At 57.0% G+C, this 17,869-nt stretch overlaps 1 protein-coding gene across 1 annotated transcript; it reads left to right on the top strand.

Annotated features, from left to right (window-relative positions):
- The first annotated feature begins 1,686 nt into the window (after positions 1–1,686).
- On the top strand, positions 1,687–17,732 carry FAM163A (family with sequence similarity 163 member A). Its single transcript, XM_049808053.1, has 5 exons — positions 1,687–1,720; positions 12,771–12,867; positions 13,386–13,408; positions 13,929–14,043; positions 14,721–17,732. Exons 4-5 carry the CDS (start codon positions 13,951–13,953, stop codon positions 15,120–15,122), a joined length of 495 nt encoding a protein of 164 aa, XP_049664010.1. The 5' UTR covers positions 1,687–1,720; positions 12,771–12,867; positions 13,386–13,408; positions 13,929–13,950; the 3' UTR covers positions 15,123–17,732.
- The last annotated feature ends 137 nt before the right edge of the window (positions 17,733–17,869 follow it).

The raw sequence follows: 17,869 nt of genomic DNA on the forward strand, positions 1-17,869 counted from the left end.
AGCAGGCGCATAGGGAGGCTTCCCTCCTGGCCGGGGCTGTGTGCGGGTGTACGTGTGTGCCGCGCAGCCCTTCGCCCACAGCCGGCAGGCACTTAGATCCTGCGGCACGAAGGGTAAGTGCTGTGACAGGATCCACTTATCTCGCCTTTGCGTTTCATAATTCATCCTGCCCGTTTGCTAAAGGCGCAAAGCCGCTGGCATCCAAACGAGTGTTTATTTCCTCCTGGCTCAGCTCTGCTGCTGGATCCTGGGGAGAAATCAGTGGGTCGGGCTCCTGGCACTGGCAGTGAGGAGTTGCAAGAGCTGGGCTGAAATAATAGGGAGAGCAATCCGTGGCCAACAGGATGCCCTGGCTGACATGCCCTGACACGCGAGGGTGATGGAGGAGAAGGTGAACGGTGTTTTCTCCCCAGCTTTAGAGCTTGCTCTACAGGGAGGAAAAGTATTGGTGGTGTCCCTTACTTAAAAATGGAGAAACTGAGGCACAGGATGGTACAACGGACTCGCTGGAGCGGAGTTCTTGCATTAATCCCACCAAGCTGCACTGCCATGCAGTGGCTTTCATGCCCCATAGAGACCAAAATCGGAGAGAAACAGGCAAACACGTGTTCTCCTCGCACGGTAATCCTCACGCTCGCAGCGGCCAGCTTGCGGTGCAAGGCATGAGATTCGATTATCTTTATTGTAGCTCACAGAGGCGAGCGGCTTGCCGTTTCCGAAGGCGATGCCAGCTGCAAGCTGCACCTTCCCCAGCTTAAACTCTTGGTTTGGAGCTTCAAAGCTTCCGAGCAGCTGGAAACGCTTACTGGGGGCAACACCTTTCCGTGTGCATGTGTTTGTGTCTCCCCAGTGCTGGCGTGGCCTTGGGGTCACTGCAGCGATGGGCCGAGCTTCTGGCAGAGCAGGCTGTACCGTAGTACCGCCGGCCTCACGTTGGGAAACTGATGTGTGCTGGAGGTTGGGCTCTGTTTTACATGGAGTCACGGGGAAGGGGGGTAATCTTGTTTGAAAAATCGTAGGTAGGCTTGGCATCCTCCCCCCCGGCCGCCCTGGCTCATCCCTGTCACAGCAGTGTGATGGTTTTTTCTCCCGGTTGTTTGCAGCGCCAGATCCCTGCCTGTGCTGGTGGCTAGAAGGGTGTCATTACCTGGGACGTGGTGGGATGGATCCAGCAGGAGCTGGAGCCTCCGGACCCCCGGCCTGGGGCCGAGGCAGCGGTGGCAGCAGCACCGGGGACACTGATGGGGCTGGGGGTGCTCAGGGGAGCGGCGGGGGTGGGTTTGGGGTGCTCAATACCGCCTGGGGTGTCGCAGGGCTTGGCTTTGGGGGTGCCCTGGGGGTACCCGGGAGTTTGGGGGTGTTCAGGGGATGCTGCCAGCCTGCGCTCCCCCCGGGAGAGCTGCAGGCGCTGGGGGGTAGGCCGGGGTGGGGGGGAGACCGAGCGGGTGCCCCCCCCCCTCCCCGTTTCCCCCCCCCCCCGTGGGGCAGGCGCCCGGCGGCTGAGGGGGCCGTGGCCCGACGCCCCCAGCCTGGCTTTCCCTGCGGAGGAGTTTCGGGGGGTCCAAGCCCGTGCCTGCGCTCCCCTGCAGCAGCCCGGGCGGCGGGGGCGGCGCTCGGGGGCGGCAGCTCCGGCCCCCGGACAAACTCCTCCCCCGCTCGCCTCCCCCCCCCCCGCCAACGCCGGCCGGACCCGCCTCGGCTCTCCCGCTCCTCCGCTCCGGTGATTATTCTTTTTCCTCTTCTTGATTATTAGCGCTGCTGTTATTAGCGTTACCCTCCTTCCTCCGGTCCTCCCCGCCCCCGGACCCCCCCCAGCCGCCGCCGGACCCGGCTCCGCTCCTGCCTGCACCGCTGCCCGCTCCTGCCCGGCCCGGGCGCCCAGGTAGGGCTCGGAGCATCCCGCTGCCGCCTTCTCTGCCCTCCTCCTCCTCCTCCTCCTCCTCCTTCTCCCTCCCCCAGCTTTGCAGAAGGGGTCGGGGCAAGGGAAAGGCTGTCCCTCGAATTTGGGGCTGCGGTGGTGGGAAGGGGTGCCGGGGCGGGGGGGGGGGAGGACTGCGGGCAGGATGGGCTGGGATGCCCCGCTTGGATGCTCCCAGCACCCTGGGGCTGAGCTGAGCCCTCTGCGCCGCAGCTTCGTGCGGGTGAAGCTCCCGGGTTGTGGTTCCCCGCAAGGTCCCGACTTCTTTTCTGAGGGTTACACGGTCCAACTTTGCGTTGAGCTGGGTTTCTTTAAGTCACCGTTAACCGCTCTGGTTGCTTGGGTGGGTAGGACTGAGTTTGCCCGTCTCTACACCCTACTTCTTCGCAGCCAGGCAAAGTTTTGAAAGTCCCAAGCCCGGGGCTCAGCCTCTCGCTCCCTCGGTGGGAGCCCAAAGCCTTGCCATTCAGCAAGGATGTGACGGGCCGACAAATCCCCAACCTCGCTACCAAACCTCTCCACGGAAATGGTGGCTGCCTTTGCTGAAGTGGAGGAAATCAAATCCTTTTGTTTATTCCAAAGGATCTCTGTTTTATCTCTCACCGTGCTGCGGTAATTAAAGGAGACCTGTGCTCGAGTTATTCGCCTGGCTTTTGTTTTCTCCTAAGGTTATCCTGGAGGATTTTGTTCCCTCCAAAAGGGCATGTGGAAACATTTAGCGTTTTCAGCTGGATTCCATTTGCGTGCTATTGATTGTCTCTCCAGCAGAGAGATTTTCTAAGGTGCGGTGGAATATTCCACCCCGATGGAGGCTTGTATTACCAGGGCTTTTTTCTTCCCTCCCCCAGCCTTGCCCCTCACTCATCCAAGGCACCATTTTGGGGCACCAGGTGTACTGGGGCTGCTGGTTGGCATATCATGTTGTCCCCGTGGAATCTGATGGGCTCTAACCTGGGCTTTGCCAGGGAGGGAGGAGAAATAGCTTTTCCTGGGAAGGGCTTTTTCACCTGTTGAAAAGCCAAGAGGGGAGAGCGGCAGTAGGCTGCAGTTCTCAATATTGTGGTGAACATCGGACCAGTAAGTCCGATCCCATTCCAGCGTCGTCTCCGCTGGGATACGAGATCCTCTCCCAAAGCGCTGGATTTCAGCCTGACCGCAGGCCCAAGGACAGCCAACTCCGGAGCCCTGCTGAGATCCCTGCTCTGCTGCAGCCCAAAAGACCCTTAACAGGGTGGAAATCAGGTGCGGAGGATTTTCCACTCAGCAAACCCCCCCCCCCCTCGGAGAAAGGCCGAGCATTCTCCAGCCGTTTTGTGTGGGAGCATTTTGGGACCGACGGGAGACCCAGGCAGCTGCCTGTCTGCTGGCAAGTGTTTAGGACGGGGCATTCGGAGGAGCTAAGCTCCTGGCTGGAGCAGGATCACCGACCTTAGCCATGGGCACGAACAGGAATGTAAGAGCTGCTCCCCTTTCTGGGGTCTACTTTGTGGTCATGCCTCAAACCCAGTAGCCTCCAGGGCAAGTGGCAAACAGAAATAAGGTCAGGCCGCAGCGTTCCCGTTGTTCCCTGCCCTGGCTGCCTCTCCCTTCTCCCCCTCCATCCCCACCACCCCGCATCCCTCCTGGCATCTTTGCCCACCCGACCTTCCCCGTCGCTGCTTTCCCACCAGGATGAAATATTTATTAAGGCTGCGTTACCCTTGTCTTCTTGAAAGTGCGTTTCACACTTCGTTTGCAGGAGACATTAAGAGACTTCACGGCGGGTTTTCCTTCTCACTGGGCGCGTGTGATGGTGCGTGTGCGACCATCCTGGCCGGCCCCGCTCCTGCCTGACCGGGCCGTACGGGCTGGACGAGGTCGAGCACCTTGAGCGACAGATGAGTCTGTATCCCTGCCTGTATCCCTATCTGTGTGATAAATCAACTAGAAAAAAAAATATCTGGTCTGAAATCCAGCAAAGAGTTTAGCTTTGCAGAGCCAACCTGTCCGTGCCTGGTTGCATTGCACCTCCTTGCCCTGGCTGGGATGCAGTGGGTAAAAGGAGTGTGAGCGGTCCCATAAAGTAACCGTGGGTGAGATTTTCCTGTGGTGTTACAGAGAAGTCACTCCTGGACCTGATCCCAGAGTGACTCCGCTTGGATTTACCCCAAACAGTGTGGTTGGGGTCGGACGCTAATGTCAGGCACGGCTCTGGCTTTCCGTGGGTCTGCACAGCCCACGGGCTGCGGTCCGGGATCCTGCTGGATGGGCCATCCCAGAGGGATGAATTGCTGTTGGTGTGGAAGGCAGAGCTGCGGCTGGGGACCCGCACCCGTCCCATGGGGTGGCTGTCCCCAGGCGGGCTGTCCTCCCCGGGGAACCCGGGATCGTTGTGGGTACCGCAGGCATCCGAATTGCAGCACAGGCAGCGGGGGCTGTGGCTTTCCTGTGCCTGCGTGGGGCAGCTTTCTGGGAGGGGAAAGCTGCAGGTTGATAACAACTGATCTGCTCCAGCCGTGTGGGTGAGAAGGGCAGGATGGGATTCCCAGCATTCATCCCAGTGATGGGGATCCCTGGGGATCAGGGCAGCTGTAAGCTCCCATCCCCATGGGTGATGTGGCTGTCACTGGGTCTGCATCCCACCGGGAAGGATGAGATACGTGGGCAGAGCCAGCTGGGGCACCCAAAAAACCAGAGGAGGCAGACCCCAGAGCTCCTCACAGGTGGTGTCAGTGGCAAGGGGATACCTGGACTGCAGGCAGTGGGGTTTTGGCCGGTTCCCCTCCAAGCTGGCTGGTTTTTAGCATGACCGCTTTGTTCTCCCCCACCCAGGGTGCCCCTGAGATGGGAGGAGCAGCTCGTCCCTTCCCTGTGCCGTGTCCGGCTCTCTGCCGGGGCGACCTGTGGTGGCTGCTGCACAAATCCCACCCTGCTGAGCTCCCTGCTCCTGCTATGGGGTCCTTAAAAGCACAGGGGAGTCCTTAAGGTTAGGAGATGGCTACCCAGTGAAATAGCTGCTGGCCTGAGGCTCTGGAGATGGGCGTCCAAGCTCTGGGGCAGGTTGTGCCTCCTCTCTGGAGCTCAGGGATGAGGAGCCGGCAGAAGCCATCGCATCAGACAGACAGAGGCCAATGAAGAGAAGAACAGAGACTTTTCTGGGTTGTTTTTTGGATCCCAACCATGAAGCCACACTGATCCAGAGCCAGCACCTGGCCCTGCTGTCTGGCCCCACCGAAAAGAGACAGTCTGTCTGCCTCGTGCTTTCGGGGAGGCTTTGAGAGTCCTCCTGACTGTAGTACTGCCGCACGTGGGAGGCTCTTCTCTCTGTATTGCTGCCTGAATGCAATTAGGCTTTAATGAGTCATTAAAATAAATCTCTGTTTCTACTCCAAGCAAACATGTCAGGGGGATGCTGACAGTCAGAGCAGCAGGTCTTGCATCATGCGGAGGAAGAGGCTGCGCTTCCCCGCGCCCTCCTCCCCGGGGCTGGGCCACGATGCCCTCCATCTCCGTTTTCCGTAGAAAAAGGACTTTTCCCAAGATTCGTTCAGGTTTGCAGGTGCTGCGGGAGCGAGGTGAAATTATAACCTGTCCTAGGGTTGGTTTTTTTTGGAGGAGCGGTGGTCTGAGCGTTATCTGCTCCCTGATGCTGAAGGGCACCTGCCCAGCTAGAAGTGGGCAGAGATGTCATCAGCCCTGTTGGCTCCTGGTTTGTTAAAGATGCTGACAGCTGATGGCTGTGTCCTTTTTTAACCCATATCTGGATCTGATGTACAGGTGGGGGAGATCTCAGCCGTCCCCATGGCTGGAGGGAGGTGAACGTGAGCGGAGCGCTGAAATATGAAAGGGAAAGTGCAGTGCATCGCTGACAGATATCTACATAGTTTTCCTAGCTGTAAAGGGGGTTTAAAGAGAGCTTGTGAGCCAAGAGGGATGCTGGTGGTCCCTCTCATGGCAAGCACAAGGCTCATCTTCCTTCACCCCACCTAACTGGTAAACAGTCCAGTTACCCCTAATGATGTCTTTGCTAATTTAATTCCTATGCAGTGGCTGTCTCGCTGGCATGCTTGCAGGCAGGCGGGAGGGCAGATGCTGGCAGGACATGGGGTGGACGTCCCCTGTCTGTCCCTGGGGAGCAGCATCCCTCAAACACCCGGCTGCTGTTTCAGCCGCCGGCCCCATAGCGTAACTCAGGCTGCGGGAGGGCACGAGTTAAAACCAGGGATTGAGCAGGAGCATTTATTTTATATTTTATTTTAGCAAAACCAATAAATTGGGTGACATCAAGGCACGACAGATTCACTCCGGCACGACTCGGACAGCGTTACCTGAGCGTGGGGTGCTGGTGGGGCTGACGCCGATGGGATCACAGAGGCTCCAGCCTTGGCCAGAGCTTTCTCCCCGGGCTTTGCTTTCGGGAGCAGAGTTTGCTGCTATGTGGAAAGGTTTTGCCCAAGACGTGTTTCATGCATCAGGCTGGGAGGGACAGGGACAGGGCAACGAGGGAAGATCCAGGTGGGAACTGGGAAACTGGGCAGAGGGTTTTCATGGGAATGATGGAAATGAGGTGGAAAGGCTGACATGGCATGGATGTCCAGGGCAAGGAGGGAGATAACAAAGTGGTGCCTAGGACGAGAAGCCGTCCTGGGGGTTGTTTCAAAGAAAGCCGGTGAGAAACTGGCTTAATGAAAAAAAATCTTTAGCAGGAAACTCGCTGCAGTGCTCGCTTGGATCTTGTTGGGGATGCTCTGCGGGGGTGCTCCAGACTGTGTTGCACAATGCTTCTGCCGGGATTGATCCTCCTCTTCCAATGTGCGCCTGGGATGAAGGTGCATTTGGTGTCACTCAGTGCCCTGGTGGGATTAGTCCCACTGGAGAGCAGAACATGCACCTTCCTGTGGTGGAGCAGCGAGAAAATCAAATTTGGGAGAAGACTGTATCTCCACAGGGTGTGTTTGCAGCAGCCCCCGGGGAACAGAGGGATCCAGCTGAGGTCTTAATCTCCTTGCCCTGATGGGAAGAGCCCGCTGGTGTGAAAATAACTGGGTGCTGAGGAGGTGAAGGTTTCAACTTGGAGCAAAGAGGGTGCTGGAGAAATACCCTCAAAGGGCTGGGAATGAACAGCAGAGCATCCTCGAAGGGAGGCTGGCTCCATCACGCTGCCAGGGAGGGTCTCCAGGCTGCAGGATTGGCACGATCCTGATCCATCACCTGGACCTTCCTCCTCCCCAAGGCCTTGGTGCGGGATGGCTGGAGGCTGAGAGCTTTTAACGAGGTCCCTGTTGCCCCATTTTGCTTTGCTGGCACCTTCTCGCCTTTTCTTGGGCAAGTGCTGGCAGCACAGACTGACGCAGAGGAAATACCGTGCCATATTGGTGCTTTACCAGAGGGTTAAATCGGTCGTGGGATACCTACACCGGTGCAATGAGCCTGTGAGAACACCACGGGTGACATCGAGGTGGAAGCAAATAACCCTTCCTGCTCCTTTCTGTGCTCAGGAGGATCCATCTCTTGTGCTGTACAGCGTAAACACCGGGCGCTGCTGTGGCAGGGGGATTTAGGGGCAACATGGGGTGCGAATCAGACGCAAGCTCTTGCTCTCTGGGGCCGTGTCCTCCAGGAATCCACAGTACGGCAGGATCCAGCTTGGGCTCCGGCTCTCTGCTGGCCACCACCATAGGCACGGTCCCGAGCCTTTAGCTCTCCTGTGCAGCAAAATGCTCCGGCTTTTTAGCAAGGGTCGGTCTCACCTGGGGCATACTCAGCATTCTGGCTCCCCGTGGCCTCACTCTGCTCCCGGCATGGACGCTGCTGCCACAGCTGCTCATCGCGGGGGATATTTGGCGCTGGGAGGGATAGTGCCCGCGGCAGGGATGCTGGCCAGGTCCTGGCAGGCTCCGGAGAGCCCACGGGGATGTGACGTGCGGGATAATCTCAAAAGCCCTTCTCTGTGCGACTTGGCTTGATGCCGCCAGTTTTGTCCCTGGTTATTTTGGGACCGTGGCGGAGCGTCTCCCCGGCACGTGTGCCTGGGCTCAGCCGCAGCTTTTGCCAGAAGCAGCCCCGGGAGGGACCCCAGGCGCGGCGGCAGGAGATGAGCCATGTGGGTCAGCCCAGGGACATTTCCATACCGCATCCCACCGTGGACTGCCCACGTCTGATGCCTTCCCCGCGTCTGGGGATGCACATCACCCCTTCCTGGGGCTGCATCCACCCGCCGTGGCTCCCGGGCTGGGCTGGTTGGAAGCTGGCTGAGCAAACGCAGCGGGTAGGAGACGCATGGCGGGGATGAGGAGGGAGGTGTTTTTTTCCTGCCCTGGGTTTTAAGCCGTCCTGCGATGAGGAGGGGCTGCAAAGGGGTTGTAATTATATAGGGACTTGCCTAGATCCAGGTGTAGCCCTGGCTATGCCATGGGCTTTGCTGTATCATGTTGGTGTGTGTGCTTGGAGGGGACAGGATGGGGCGACGGTCCCTTCTGTGTCCCTCCATCCCTATGCATGGCTCCAGTTAATCCACGCAGGCAGGCGAGACAGGATCTGAATAGTCGCTTAAGGAGATAAAGGGCGGATGAGATGCCCAAGTAACGAGATACTGGCGTAATCCCCGCCTGAGACATCCCAGGCTGCAAAGCCGCCCTGCCTCCAAAAGTCTGTGAAGTGCTGGGAGGTCTCCCTGGGACAGGGAGGCAGATATGCCGGCCGGTCCCAGGACGCGCCAGGGCTTCGCACACTCGGCGCTGCCACGGCCAGAGATCAGAGGGGGATGCTCAGTCCTACCTGGCTGCAAAGGCAATTGCTGCTGGCGGGGAAGGTCTCCTGGGCTCCCGCAGGGCAGGATGAGGCCTGGCGTGGGAGGGAGCGAACCTGGGTTGGCAAGAAGGTGAGTTTTTGGCAGAGTTTGGTGGCCAGGAGAGGGGGTCTCCTGGGCTCGGTGGGTCGGGAGCGTGGTGTTAGCAGCAGGAGCGCAGCCCCTTGTGCCTACCCAGGAACTGGGGTCTGGCTGGTGACTTCCACCCTTGAAGTGGTTAGATTTTTAATTGCAATTAATATCTTGCCTTTTCCACAGAGCTTTTGCAAGAAAAGAGCTGGTCTCAAAAACCTCGTCAGTACTTCTTCTTTCCCATCCCTCGGCTGGGGAGGAGGAGGGCTGGGAGGAGGTGGCGGGGAGCCCCAGGGAGCCGGTGCGGGCCGTGGAGGGAAAGCAAGGGCAGGGTTGCGGCAGGGCATGGGATTTTCGGTTTTGATGACTGACTGCAAATCGCCGAAGCCTCAGCTGGGGGACGGTGTCACCTCTGCGACCTGGCTGTCCTTGCGGTGGCTGGGAGCAAGGAGCAGGGTTTTGGCTGCTGTTTCCCTTGCAAAACTGCTGGGCCAAACCCCACGCGGCTCGAGGCACCAAAGGGGTCATGGCACATAAAGGCCTCGGGTAGGAAACAGGTTGCACACAACGTCCTTTTCTGCTGGGAAAAGCCTTTTTTGGCATTCTCTGCAGCAGGCTGAAATCAAAGCTTTCCCACCTGCCGCCGTGATTTCTGTCTGCAGGTGGGTCTGAACTTGAATGTAACTCAGTAGGCAGAACCAGCCCAGCGCCGCTCCTGGGGATGTTACTGCTGCAGGAGGGAGCTGTTGGCTGGGTGCAGCCCCACGGCATCTTCTTGCATCCCGTATTGCTGTCACTCTTTGGGTGAAATTTCATTTGGGCTTGACTCATTTTGGGGTGTGGGTGTCTCCTCGTTTCTGCTCCGTCACGGCTCGGCTTGTCCCCTTACGCCTTGCAGCACAGAGCATCTGACATGCAACGAGTTTGCAGGGTCTCAGCCCACCCCATGCAGCTGTCCTGCCCCATGGCTGGGGGGAGGGCGGTGGCCACGCTACTCGCGTCCTCCCCCCTCGCCAAGGTTTGCAACCGTGGGTTAATCCACCTGAATCCCATCGGGCTGAGCCTGTGCTGCAGGGCAGGCCGCAGCCACCTGGGAGCTGCCCTGTTGTTTGCTGCCATAATCTGTTTTGAAAAGGCAGCCCCTGATGCTGTTTTTTTCCAATTAGGCCCTGGGAGATGATTCTGGTAAGGCAGCGGCCGGGCTAATTTACCAGGCAGACATTTCATTGAATTAGCCCGTGAGCTGCAGAACAAAACTGGGAGAGCAGAGCCCGGGCTGGGGCAGGACTCGCCGGCAAGGTTTGGCACAATGTTCACAGCAAATAGCCGTGCTCTGCCAGAGCCTAAAACCTGCTCCCGAGCACCTGTGTTAGGGTTTGACCCTTGTTGGAAGGCGGGGGTGAGCTCGGGGCTCGTGGGATGCGCCGAGCAAGGAAGGATGGGAGTTTCTCGTCTCGCTTTCTGAGAGTGCTGGCAGCTGGCAAAAACCTCCCATCGACTTGCAAACTGTGCAAATCTGCGATGGACGTCATTGAAGAAGAATAAATATAGAAGCTTGAGATGCCACTCGTTCCCAGAGTCACTTTTCAGGCCATAACTTTGCGCTGCAAGGCAACATCAATTAAAGAAAATGTATCCCTGCAGCAAGCGGTTTTGCACGCCTGCCCGGAGGAGTTCGATACGGCCGGGGACCCTCCCTCCACCAGCTCCCGTCCCCATCAGGGACAGCGTGACACCGCTGCTTAGTGTCTCTAATCGCTTCCAGAAAGCTGGCAAGGGGCAGGGAGGGTAACGCAGCCCCGCTCATATAAATCCTGATTTTATTCAGCAATGGTTTGTGCGCTGGAGGGTCCCCATGCCTGCCCTTGGGTCATAGCCCACTCTCCTGAGCAGCCCAGGAGCAGGTGACTGGCAAACACCAAGGTGTCTGCTCAGCGTGGGGTATTTAAATATTTAAACAACTCTGAACTCCCTTTTTAAGTCAGAAGGAGGAATGGGACTGTGCCCCAGGGAGTTCGGCTCATGCATCCCCCTGCCATGCCTGTGCATCCCATCCTGCTGCGGCAGCAGGAGCCGCAGGGTTCAGCTCGGCTCACAGTGCAGCCTGAGGCTTTTAGGGAAAGCCTAAAAATGTACGGCCTTCTGTTGGGATGGGGTGATGGGGGTGTGCTGTACCCGAGCCCAGGGCGGGGAGCTAAGCCAGTGGAGCCCAAAATGCCCCTTTCCCGGCAGGTTGGGATGTGCTTAGGGAGGGCGGATGGAAAATGGACGTGGGCTGATCCCCAGTGACAGGGATGCTGCTGCTGGAGTGGTTGTGTGGCCCATGCAAGGGCTGGAAAAGGCTGTAGTAGTTGTCCTGCCTCTTCCTGGGCTTATTTACCTTATAATTCCCAAGACCCCAATTACTTCCGAGACTGGGGCTCTTGCTCCTTCCCCAGGAGGTGTTACATCCCTTTCTGCAGCCCTGCAGAAGAGAGCGATGGGTTAGAGAAGGCTGTTTTACAGCAGCGAACTATTTTATAGGCATAAACTGGGTAGAAAATTAACTGCTAGGCTGCTGGCGAGCAGGATTTGGAGGGGGAGGATGGTAGGAAACTTCCTCCTCTCTGAAAGCATCACCTCCAAAGAGATGAGCAAAGGCAGCACTTCTAGTTTGTTTCAATTTTTTGCCTTTTTTTCTTTTTAAAAAACCCACTATTTTAATAAGGAAGAGCCCGGCCCCTGAGTGGGGCCGGTGAAACACTGATCCCGGCAGCCCCAGAAACAGGAATGCCAGAGATGGGGCACATGGAAGCCCAGCCGTCCTCGAGGCAGCGCTGGTCGGACTTGGAGGTGACCAAAGGGTCCCCAGGGCCGGTCCCTCCCCGCCCGGGGTTTTTCTTCGAGGCCACCTGCTCGCTCCAAACCTCAGGCTAATTGGATGCTGCTCTCCGAGCTCTAAATCAAATCACAGCTCCCACAAAATGAAGTTTTCTGGATGCGGACGGCCGCCTGCATCATCCATCACCGCCTGGCTCGTGGTACGTCCCTCTCGGGGGTCATCGAAGGTCAACTTTTGCCTTTTCCAGCCACTGCCGTCAGCTTTTCCCTGTTAAGGATGCCACCCGGCGAGGCAATAACTCCATCGAAGGCTCCCTTGTGTCCCTCCCTGCCATCCCTGGTTGCGTTTCAGGGTGCAGTTTGGTAACAGGGCGCAAGAGCCAAGCATGTCGGGGTCTATTATTAGCACTGTGTCGGGTCCCCTGATGGATGGAGATATTAGCCGGGTTATGGACCTATTGATTTCTCAGGGTTTTTTTTCTCCTTTGTGTCATGTGCAAGAGCGGCTGGAGGAGGAAATCCAATGCCCACCCACCTTTTGGCTCTGTACGGGAACTTTCCAAGAGCTGAAAATCAATTTGTGGCAGGCAGGATCCTGCAAATCACTGCAGGGGAGTGAAGAGGGTGGGTGATTTTTTGGGGGGGAGGTTCCCCACAGTGCCCGCCAGCACATGCAGCAGTGAGGGGCTGGGGCAGAGTTGGGCAGGTCGTGTCTGGAAGCTGCCACCTCCCTTCATCAATTAGGGCTGCGTGGTGAGCGGGTAATTAGATCTCCTCGGCTGCAACTGACTGGCACTTGGGCCCTATCAATTAGCTTTTCTCTGGATGAGGCACAGAGGAACAACATCGGCCGGTAATGAAATGCGGTTGCACCAGGCGTCGATGGAGGGTGGGGGCTATGGGGGCGATGGGTGCACCCACTTCTTGGATGCAAGTCTCTCACTTCCGCTGAAATTGCAGGGTTTGGGCACGGAATTGTCCTTTCCTGGTGGTTTGAGTTTAACCACCTTTGCAGCACCCACCTTTCCTGCTGGTCTCCCTAAAAAAGCAATATATTTAGCCCCGCCGCAGGGACAGAGGTGGCATCAATGGGGATGGGAACACTGGGCAGCCCCCTTGGGCAGGGGGAATGAGCTGACAGCGGCAGTTTCTTTTCTTTATCCTCCATTCCAGGGCTGCCAGCATCTCCCCATGGCCATGCAGCGCTGCCTGTCCCGGCGGGCCACCCCGGGGCCAGCGTGACCGCGACGCCCTGCCTGTCCTTTTCTGGGTAGGTGCCCATGGAGTGGCAGGGGGACACTGGGGCTCGCCTGCCCTGGAGGGGATGGAGGGGAGAGCCGCTTTCCCAGCAGCACCTAAAATGTTGGCTGCTTGCGCAACGATGCATCCGCCTCCCCTGTAATTAATTTTAAAGATGAAAAGGCCAAGTGCTGACTAAGCCAGGCCTTCACCCTGCGAAGCTGCGTGATTCACGAGCCACTGACAGCACAGCCTTGTCCTGCGGAGTATTTCTCTGAGCTTGGGAAATGCCTCCTTTCCCTGCTCCAAATTAAAGAAAAAAAAAAATAAAACATCATGATCATCATCACCTGCAGGACCCAAAATGCTTTTTGTATCATGGAGGCTCCCAGGGGCACAGGCATGTGCTGAACCCCATCCCTTTGGGATGCAGGACATGAAGAAGGGATTCCTACAGGTCCCAAATCAAGGCAAATTCTCGGGAAGTGGGGAAACACGCGGGAGGGGTGCTGGCAGGCTACAGCTAACCTCTCCCTCTGCTCCTTCCAGGTCCAACACCTCCGTCAGTGAACGTAAGTAGCCCCCACGTCCCGTGGCACGGGGATGGTGGTGGGGGCTGCTTGGGTCATGCCAAGCCCACATTAGACCCATCGGTGCCCAGCAGGCAGCTGGGGCACGTCTTTTGGGCTCAGACTGACAGAGTTGCAGAGTTTGAAGCACTTTTCCCAGTGGAAACCCAGGTTTGCTTCTGCATTTTGAAGCAGAAGCTGTATTTTCTGCCGGGAGGGTGGAAATCAGCCCTTTTGGCTCAGCAAGGGGGGAGGCTCTGCGGGTGGACCATGGGGTTGTTTCCCAAAGACCCCAAGCCAGAGGCAGTGATGACAGCGAAGGGACGTGATGCTGCATCTCAGGTGTCCTCTTGCTAAGAAGAGAATGATATTGGGTGATAGTTTTTTGGGTGGGGAGGGAGGAACAGGGATGTGGTATTTTGGGATGCCTCGTGGGCGTCATGTCTGTGATGTGATGACAAAGCCATGGTAGCTGAGGTTCATGTCCCGGGGCAACGCGTGTCCCTGTGGCCCTGCCTTTCAGAGTTTGATGGAGAATCGGTCGGATGACAGCGGGAACTGTTGTTATCACCGGGGGAATCCTAGCAACGGTGATCCTACTGTGCATCATCGCCGTGCTCTGCTACTGTAGGCTACAGGTGAGCGCCGTGGCCGTCCCCCATCTTGCCACAAACCCCAGCAGTGTTGCTGCTCCTCGGGATGAACTGCTGCTGCAGGGAGGGGTCTCAAAGGGGGTTTTTCTGCCCGTGATGGGCAGGGAGTTGAAACCCCCTTCCCTCCCAGGTGCTGCAGAGTCACGTCCTTTCCTCCTCTCTGCGTGGGGGGGGGCGTTCCCTAAGGCTTTTGAGACTCTACAGCACTTGCTAGTTTAGGTGTAGTCTTGGCTGGGTTTGCAATACCAGATGGAGAATTTTAGGGTGGTTTTCTCCCTGTAAACTAAACAAGGAGGCTTTCAACAACAGCTAGCTACAACCTCCTGCTTTTTAAAAGTTAATGTGAAGTCTGTGCCATGCAGCAGTGCCCGTGTGATGAAAAGCACAGCGGTTACTTGGAGGAGTTTCCGACTGGCACGGTAAAATACCTTCCCCTTGCAAACCTTGCTGGGAGGGGAGAGGCTGAGTTCCCCGGCAGCTGCCTCCTGCAGCACGCTCAGGTCCAGGTTTTGTCCAGCTTCTGCTGCTTTGCAGGACCCAGGTACCGGTGGAGCAGAGCAGTGAGAGGCCCGTGGAGGGATGAGGGGAGCAGGATGTGGCAGGGCTGGCTGCGAATAATAAGGGCTGGCTTTCCCTAATACAACCCCTTCCCTTTTGCGCAGTACTATTGCTGCAAGAAAGATGATTCCGATGAGGAAGAGGAGGAGGAGGAGGAAGAAGAGGAAGAGCCCGACCTTCCCGTGCACTCGCACCTCGGCACGTGCAACGCCTGCAACTCCCGCATGGTGGATGGCCAGGGCAGCCCCGTGGCCCCCCGCAGCGAGCTCAACCAGCACGGGGCTCACAACTACTGCCCGACCTGCTCCCCCTACGGCTCCCCCTTTTACATCCGGACTGCCGACATGGTGCGCAACGGGGGCGAGAGGGTCGCCTATGCCCCCGCGTGCTACAAGGAGATGGGGCCGCCCATCAACATGGCCACCCTGCAAAGCTACCCGGTGAGCCGCCACGGCCTCCTCCGCGAGAGCTTCCCGAACCCGCGGGCTATCAGCACGGAGGTGTAGTCACCATTGCCACTAGCACAGGGTGCCCTCAGCCGGCGCCCGCTCGAGGGAAGGGGCTTTTCACTTTTCTTTGGGGTGGGGTGGGGGTTTCCCGCAGAGAAGACCCCGTAAACCCAGCCTGAGACCAGCACGGTCCTCCTGCTGAACCGCCCGGCACAGCTACACGTTACGGGCGAGAAGACGAGAGAGAGACCTCAAAGGGTGACGTTAAAACCGGCCACCTCTGAACCCATCATAAGTGTCATTATTATTCTACTCTATCTCCTGAAGGGACTTGTCTAATGAGGGCTATGTACAGTACAACCTAATTTAATTACCCCAGGCTCCCCCGACTCCCCGAGGCCGGAGCGAGGCCTTCGGTGTCCCCACGCAGCCACCCGAGGGGAAGCCCACTGCCTCCGGCACACAGAGCGATGCATGACCACCCACCAGCTGCCGCCCCCGGCAAATCCTGCCGCTGAGCTGGGAATGGCGGCGCTCCTCGGCGATGGGAAAGCAAAGAAGGGAGGATCCGGATCGTCCCGCTCCCCTCGTGCTGCGTTAGTTGCTGCTAGCAGTTAGCTTTCACATTCGAGTGTAAGATAAGGCACCGTCTGCCACCCGCTCCATGCTGAACAAGTTCAAGACGTGAATTTAGATCACCACCGGAGGAGGCAAAGTTGCTCACAAAACTGCTCACCTGCGCAAACAGGCACAGGCTGATCCTTCTGTGGCCGAAGTCCCCACCTCTGCTACTCTTCACGAGCTTTCTTAGGAGCGATTTTAATTTGGACCCATAAAAATGGCAAGATTTTACTTACGGGAAGAGTTGCACCCCTAAATAACTGCAGTTTTGGTCACCTTCAGTGTTCAAAGCCCCTACCCAGCCCACCCTGACAGCTCTGACAGCCAGAGGAAGGCTGGCTTTAGGACAGCTTTTCCTTTCAACAGCAACAGCAGAGACCACCGGGTCACGTCTCCTCCTTTGCAGGGCCCACAACCTCCCACGGGAGAGTGATGTTCAGGTGGTTGGGGTCCCCCCCCGTTTTGCTTTTGGAAGAAGAGGGTGCAAGACCCGAACCTGGCTTCACCAGCTCTGTGGCTGGTAATGACAGGCCAGCGTCTCTGCCTTTCTGCAAAAATAAATGTGGGAAAGTTCCTTCTTCCTCCATAAATCAAATTAAGTGAAAAATTACTAAAAGGACATCTCCATCATTCATGGGCACTTCCATAGCAACCGGTGCAGGACCACTTGGCTGAGCACTTCCCATTCATGGCAGGGAGGAGGGACCCGGACAGCGATGATCCCCACAGCCATGCAGATGCTGTTGGAGGCAATGGCAGGGAATGCTTGCCGTGCCTTTGCAATATAAGTATGACTGCTCAGAAATGTGAGTTGTGGGGGGGTTTTTTCACCACTGCAATTTAGAAATCATCCTGCTGCTCACAGAAGGATTTGGACTTAACCTCCCCATTCATGCACAGAAAAAAGCAGGTCTCAGCACAGAGGCGCACGCTACATGAGCCTTGAATGTCTACCTTATCAGGCAAAAGGCTATTTTACACTGTGGACCTGCTCATGCCTTGGCACCTCTGCTTAAACTACCTGAAGAAAAGGAGCCAGACAAATGCCAAATGTCATGACAGTCCTTGTAGCCAAACCGCTTGCCCCAGGCTGCATTTTATGCAGCCTTTTGAGCAAATGTTATGCACTGTCTCCCCCACCTCCGGCCCAGAAAGACATTGTATTTCCATTATCCTAAGATTCAGTCTAGCTGCATCTCTTTTAGAGAGTCTCCTTCCATTCTCCAAATAGCGATAGCAGGTTTTAAATGTCCTCTCACACTAAGGGCAGGCAGGAAGGAAGACAAAAATTTAGCAGCAGCAAAGCTCTCTGGATCCCACTGGCCTGTAGCCTGTAGCTCCTACTGCTTCCCATCCAGGCAGTACTCCTCCCTGAAAATACAGTCTGTGACCGGAAAAAAAGTCTTGGCTAACTCGGTAAATGCCATCCTTTCCCACTAGAGCATCTGCTCAGCTAGGTCTCATTCTGCTGGGAGCCACGAGAAGTTAGTATGTCCCAGGGTGACCTGCAGGCTGCCACCCCCATGGCTCTGCCGGACTGCCCTGCCAGCTCACGGGCACAGCAGCTCCCGGCATCCAACTCTACCTCTTGGCATGCAGCAAGGCCTCCCACCGCACTGGCAGCACATGCCAGGCCGTGACCTCTGGAGGGTGGGAATAACACAGGGGGCTTTTGCGGGTCACCCTTCTGGTGAAAGGAAGGCAACCGCATCATCATCTTCATTACATGCAAATTAAGCGTGACCTGTCGCCTGCTAATGAGGTGCCAAGGCTGGCAAGGCAGTTGCAGAGTAGCTGGATGGCCAAGGCGAGGGTTAGCCTCACAGCCAACACAACACCCTGGGTCTGGCATGGCTACAGAGAACGGGTGAGTCTGAAAAGGCTGGAGACATGGGAGATGCAACTGTGGGTTAGAAGGTTTTTGGGGACAGTGGAGAACAGGACAGGGTAGGGGCAGGGATCCCAGATTTTTTCCACTTCATATTCCTCCTGTTATTATTCTCTTTGTTGCTCAGCTATGGGTCCAAATTCAATGTCAGAAATAAACAAGGACTTTGAAATACAAAACAGGAGTGGTTTCTGTTCTTTGGCAGGCAACACAAAATGGGGTTTATCCGGTGCTGCCTGGAAGCTGTACTAGTGCAAGGATTTTTCCTCCCCACCCTTCCTGCTCCTTGTTTTTG

The sequence above is a fragment of the Accipiter gentilis genome, chromosome 8 (assembly GCF_929443795.1).
Source record: "Accipiter gentilis chromosome 8, bAccGen1.1, whole genome shotgun sequence".
In the NCBI taxonomy this organism is placed as follows: domain Eukaryota; kingdom Metazoa; phylum Chordata; class Aves; order Accipitriformes; family Accipitridae; genus Astur; species Astur gentilis.

What these genes read in the sequence shown, in the direction of transcription:
- FAM163A (XM_049808053.1), top strand. Translation starts at nt 13,951, where the DNA reads ATGACAGCGGGAACTGTTGTTATCACCGGGGGAATCCTAGCAACGGTG. An exon ending in TCTGCTACTGTAGGCTACAG is followed by an intron (nt 14,044 to 14,720) that starts GTGAGCGCCGTG and finishes CCTTTTGCGCAG; the next exon opens with TACTATTGCTGCAAGAAAGA.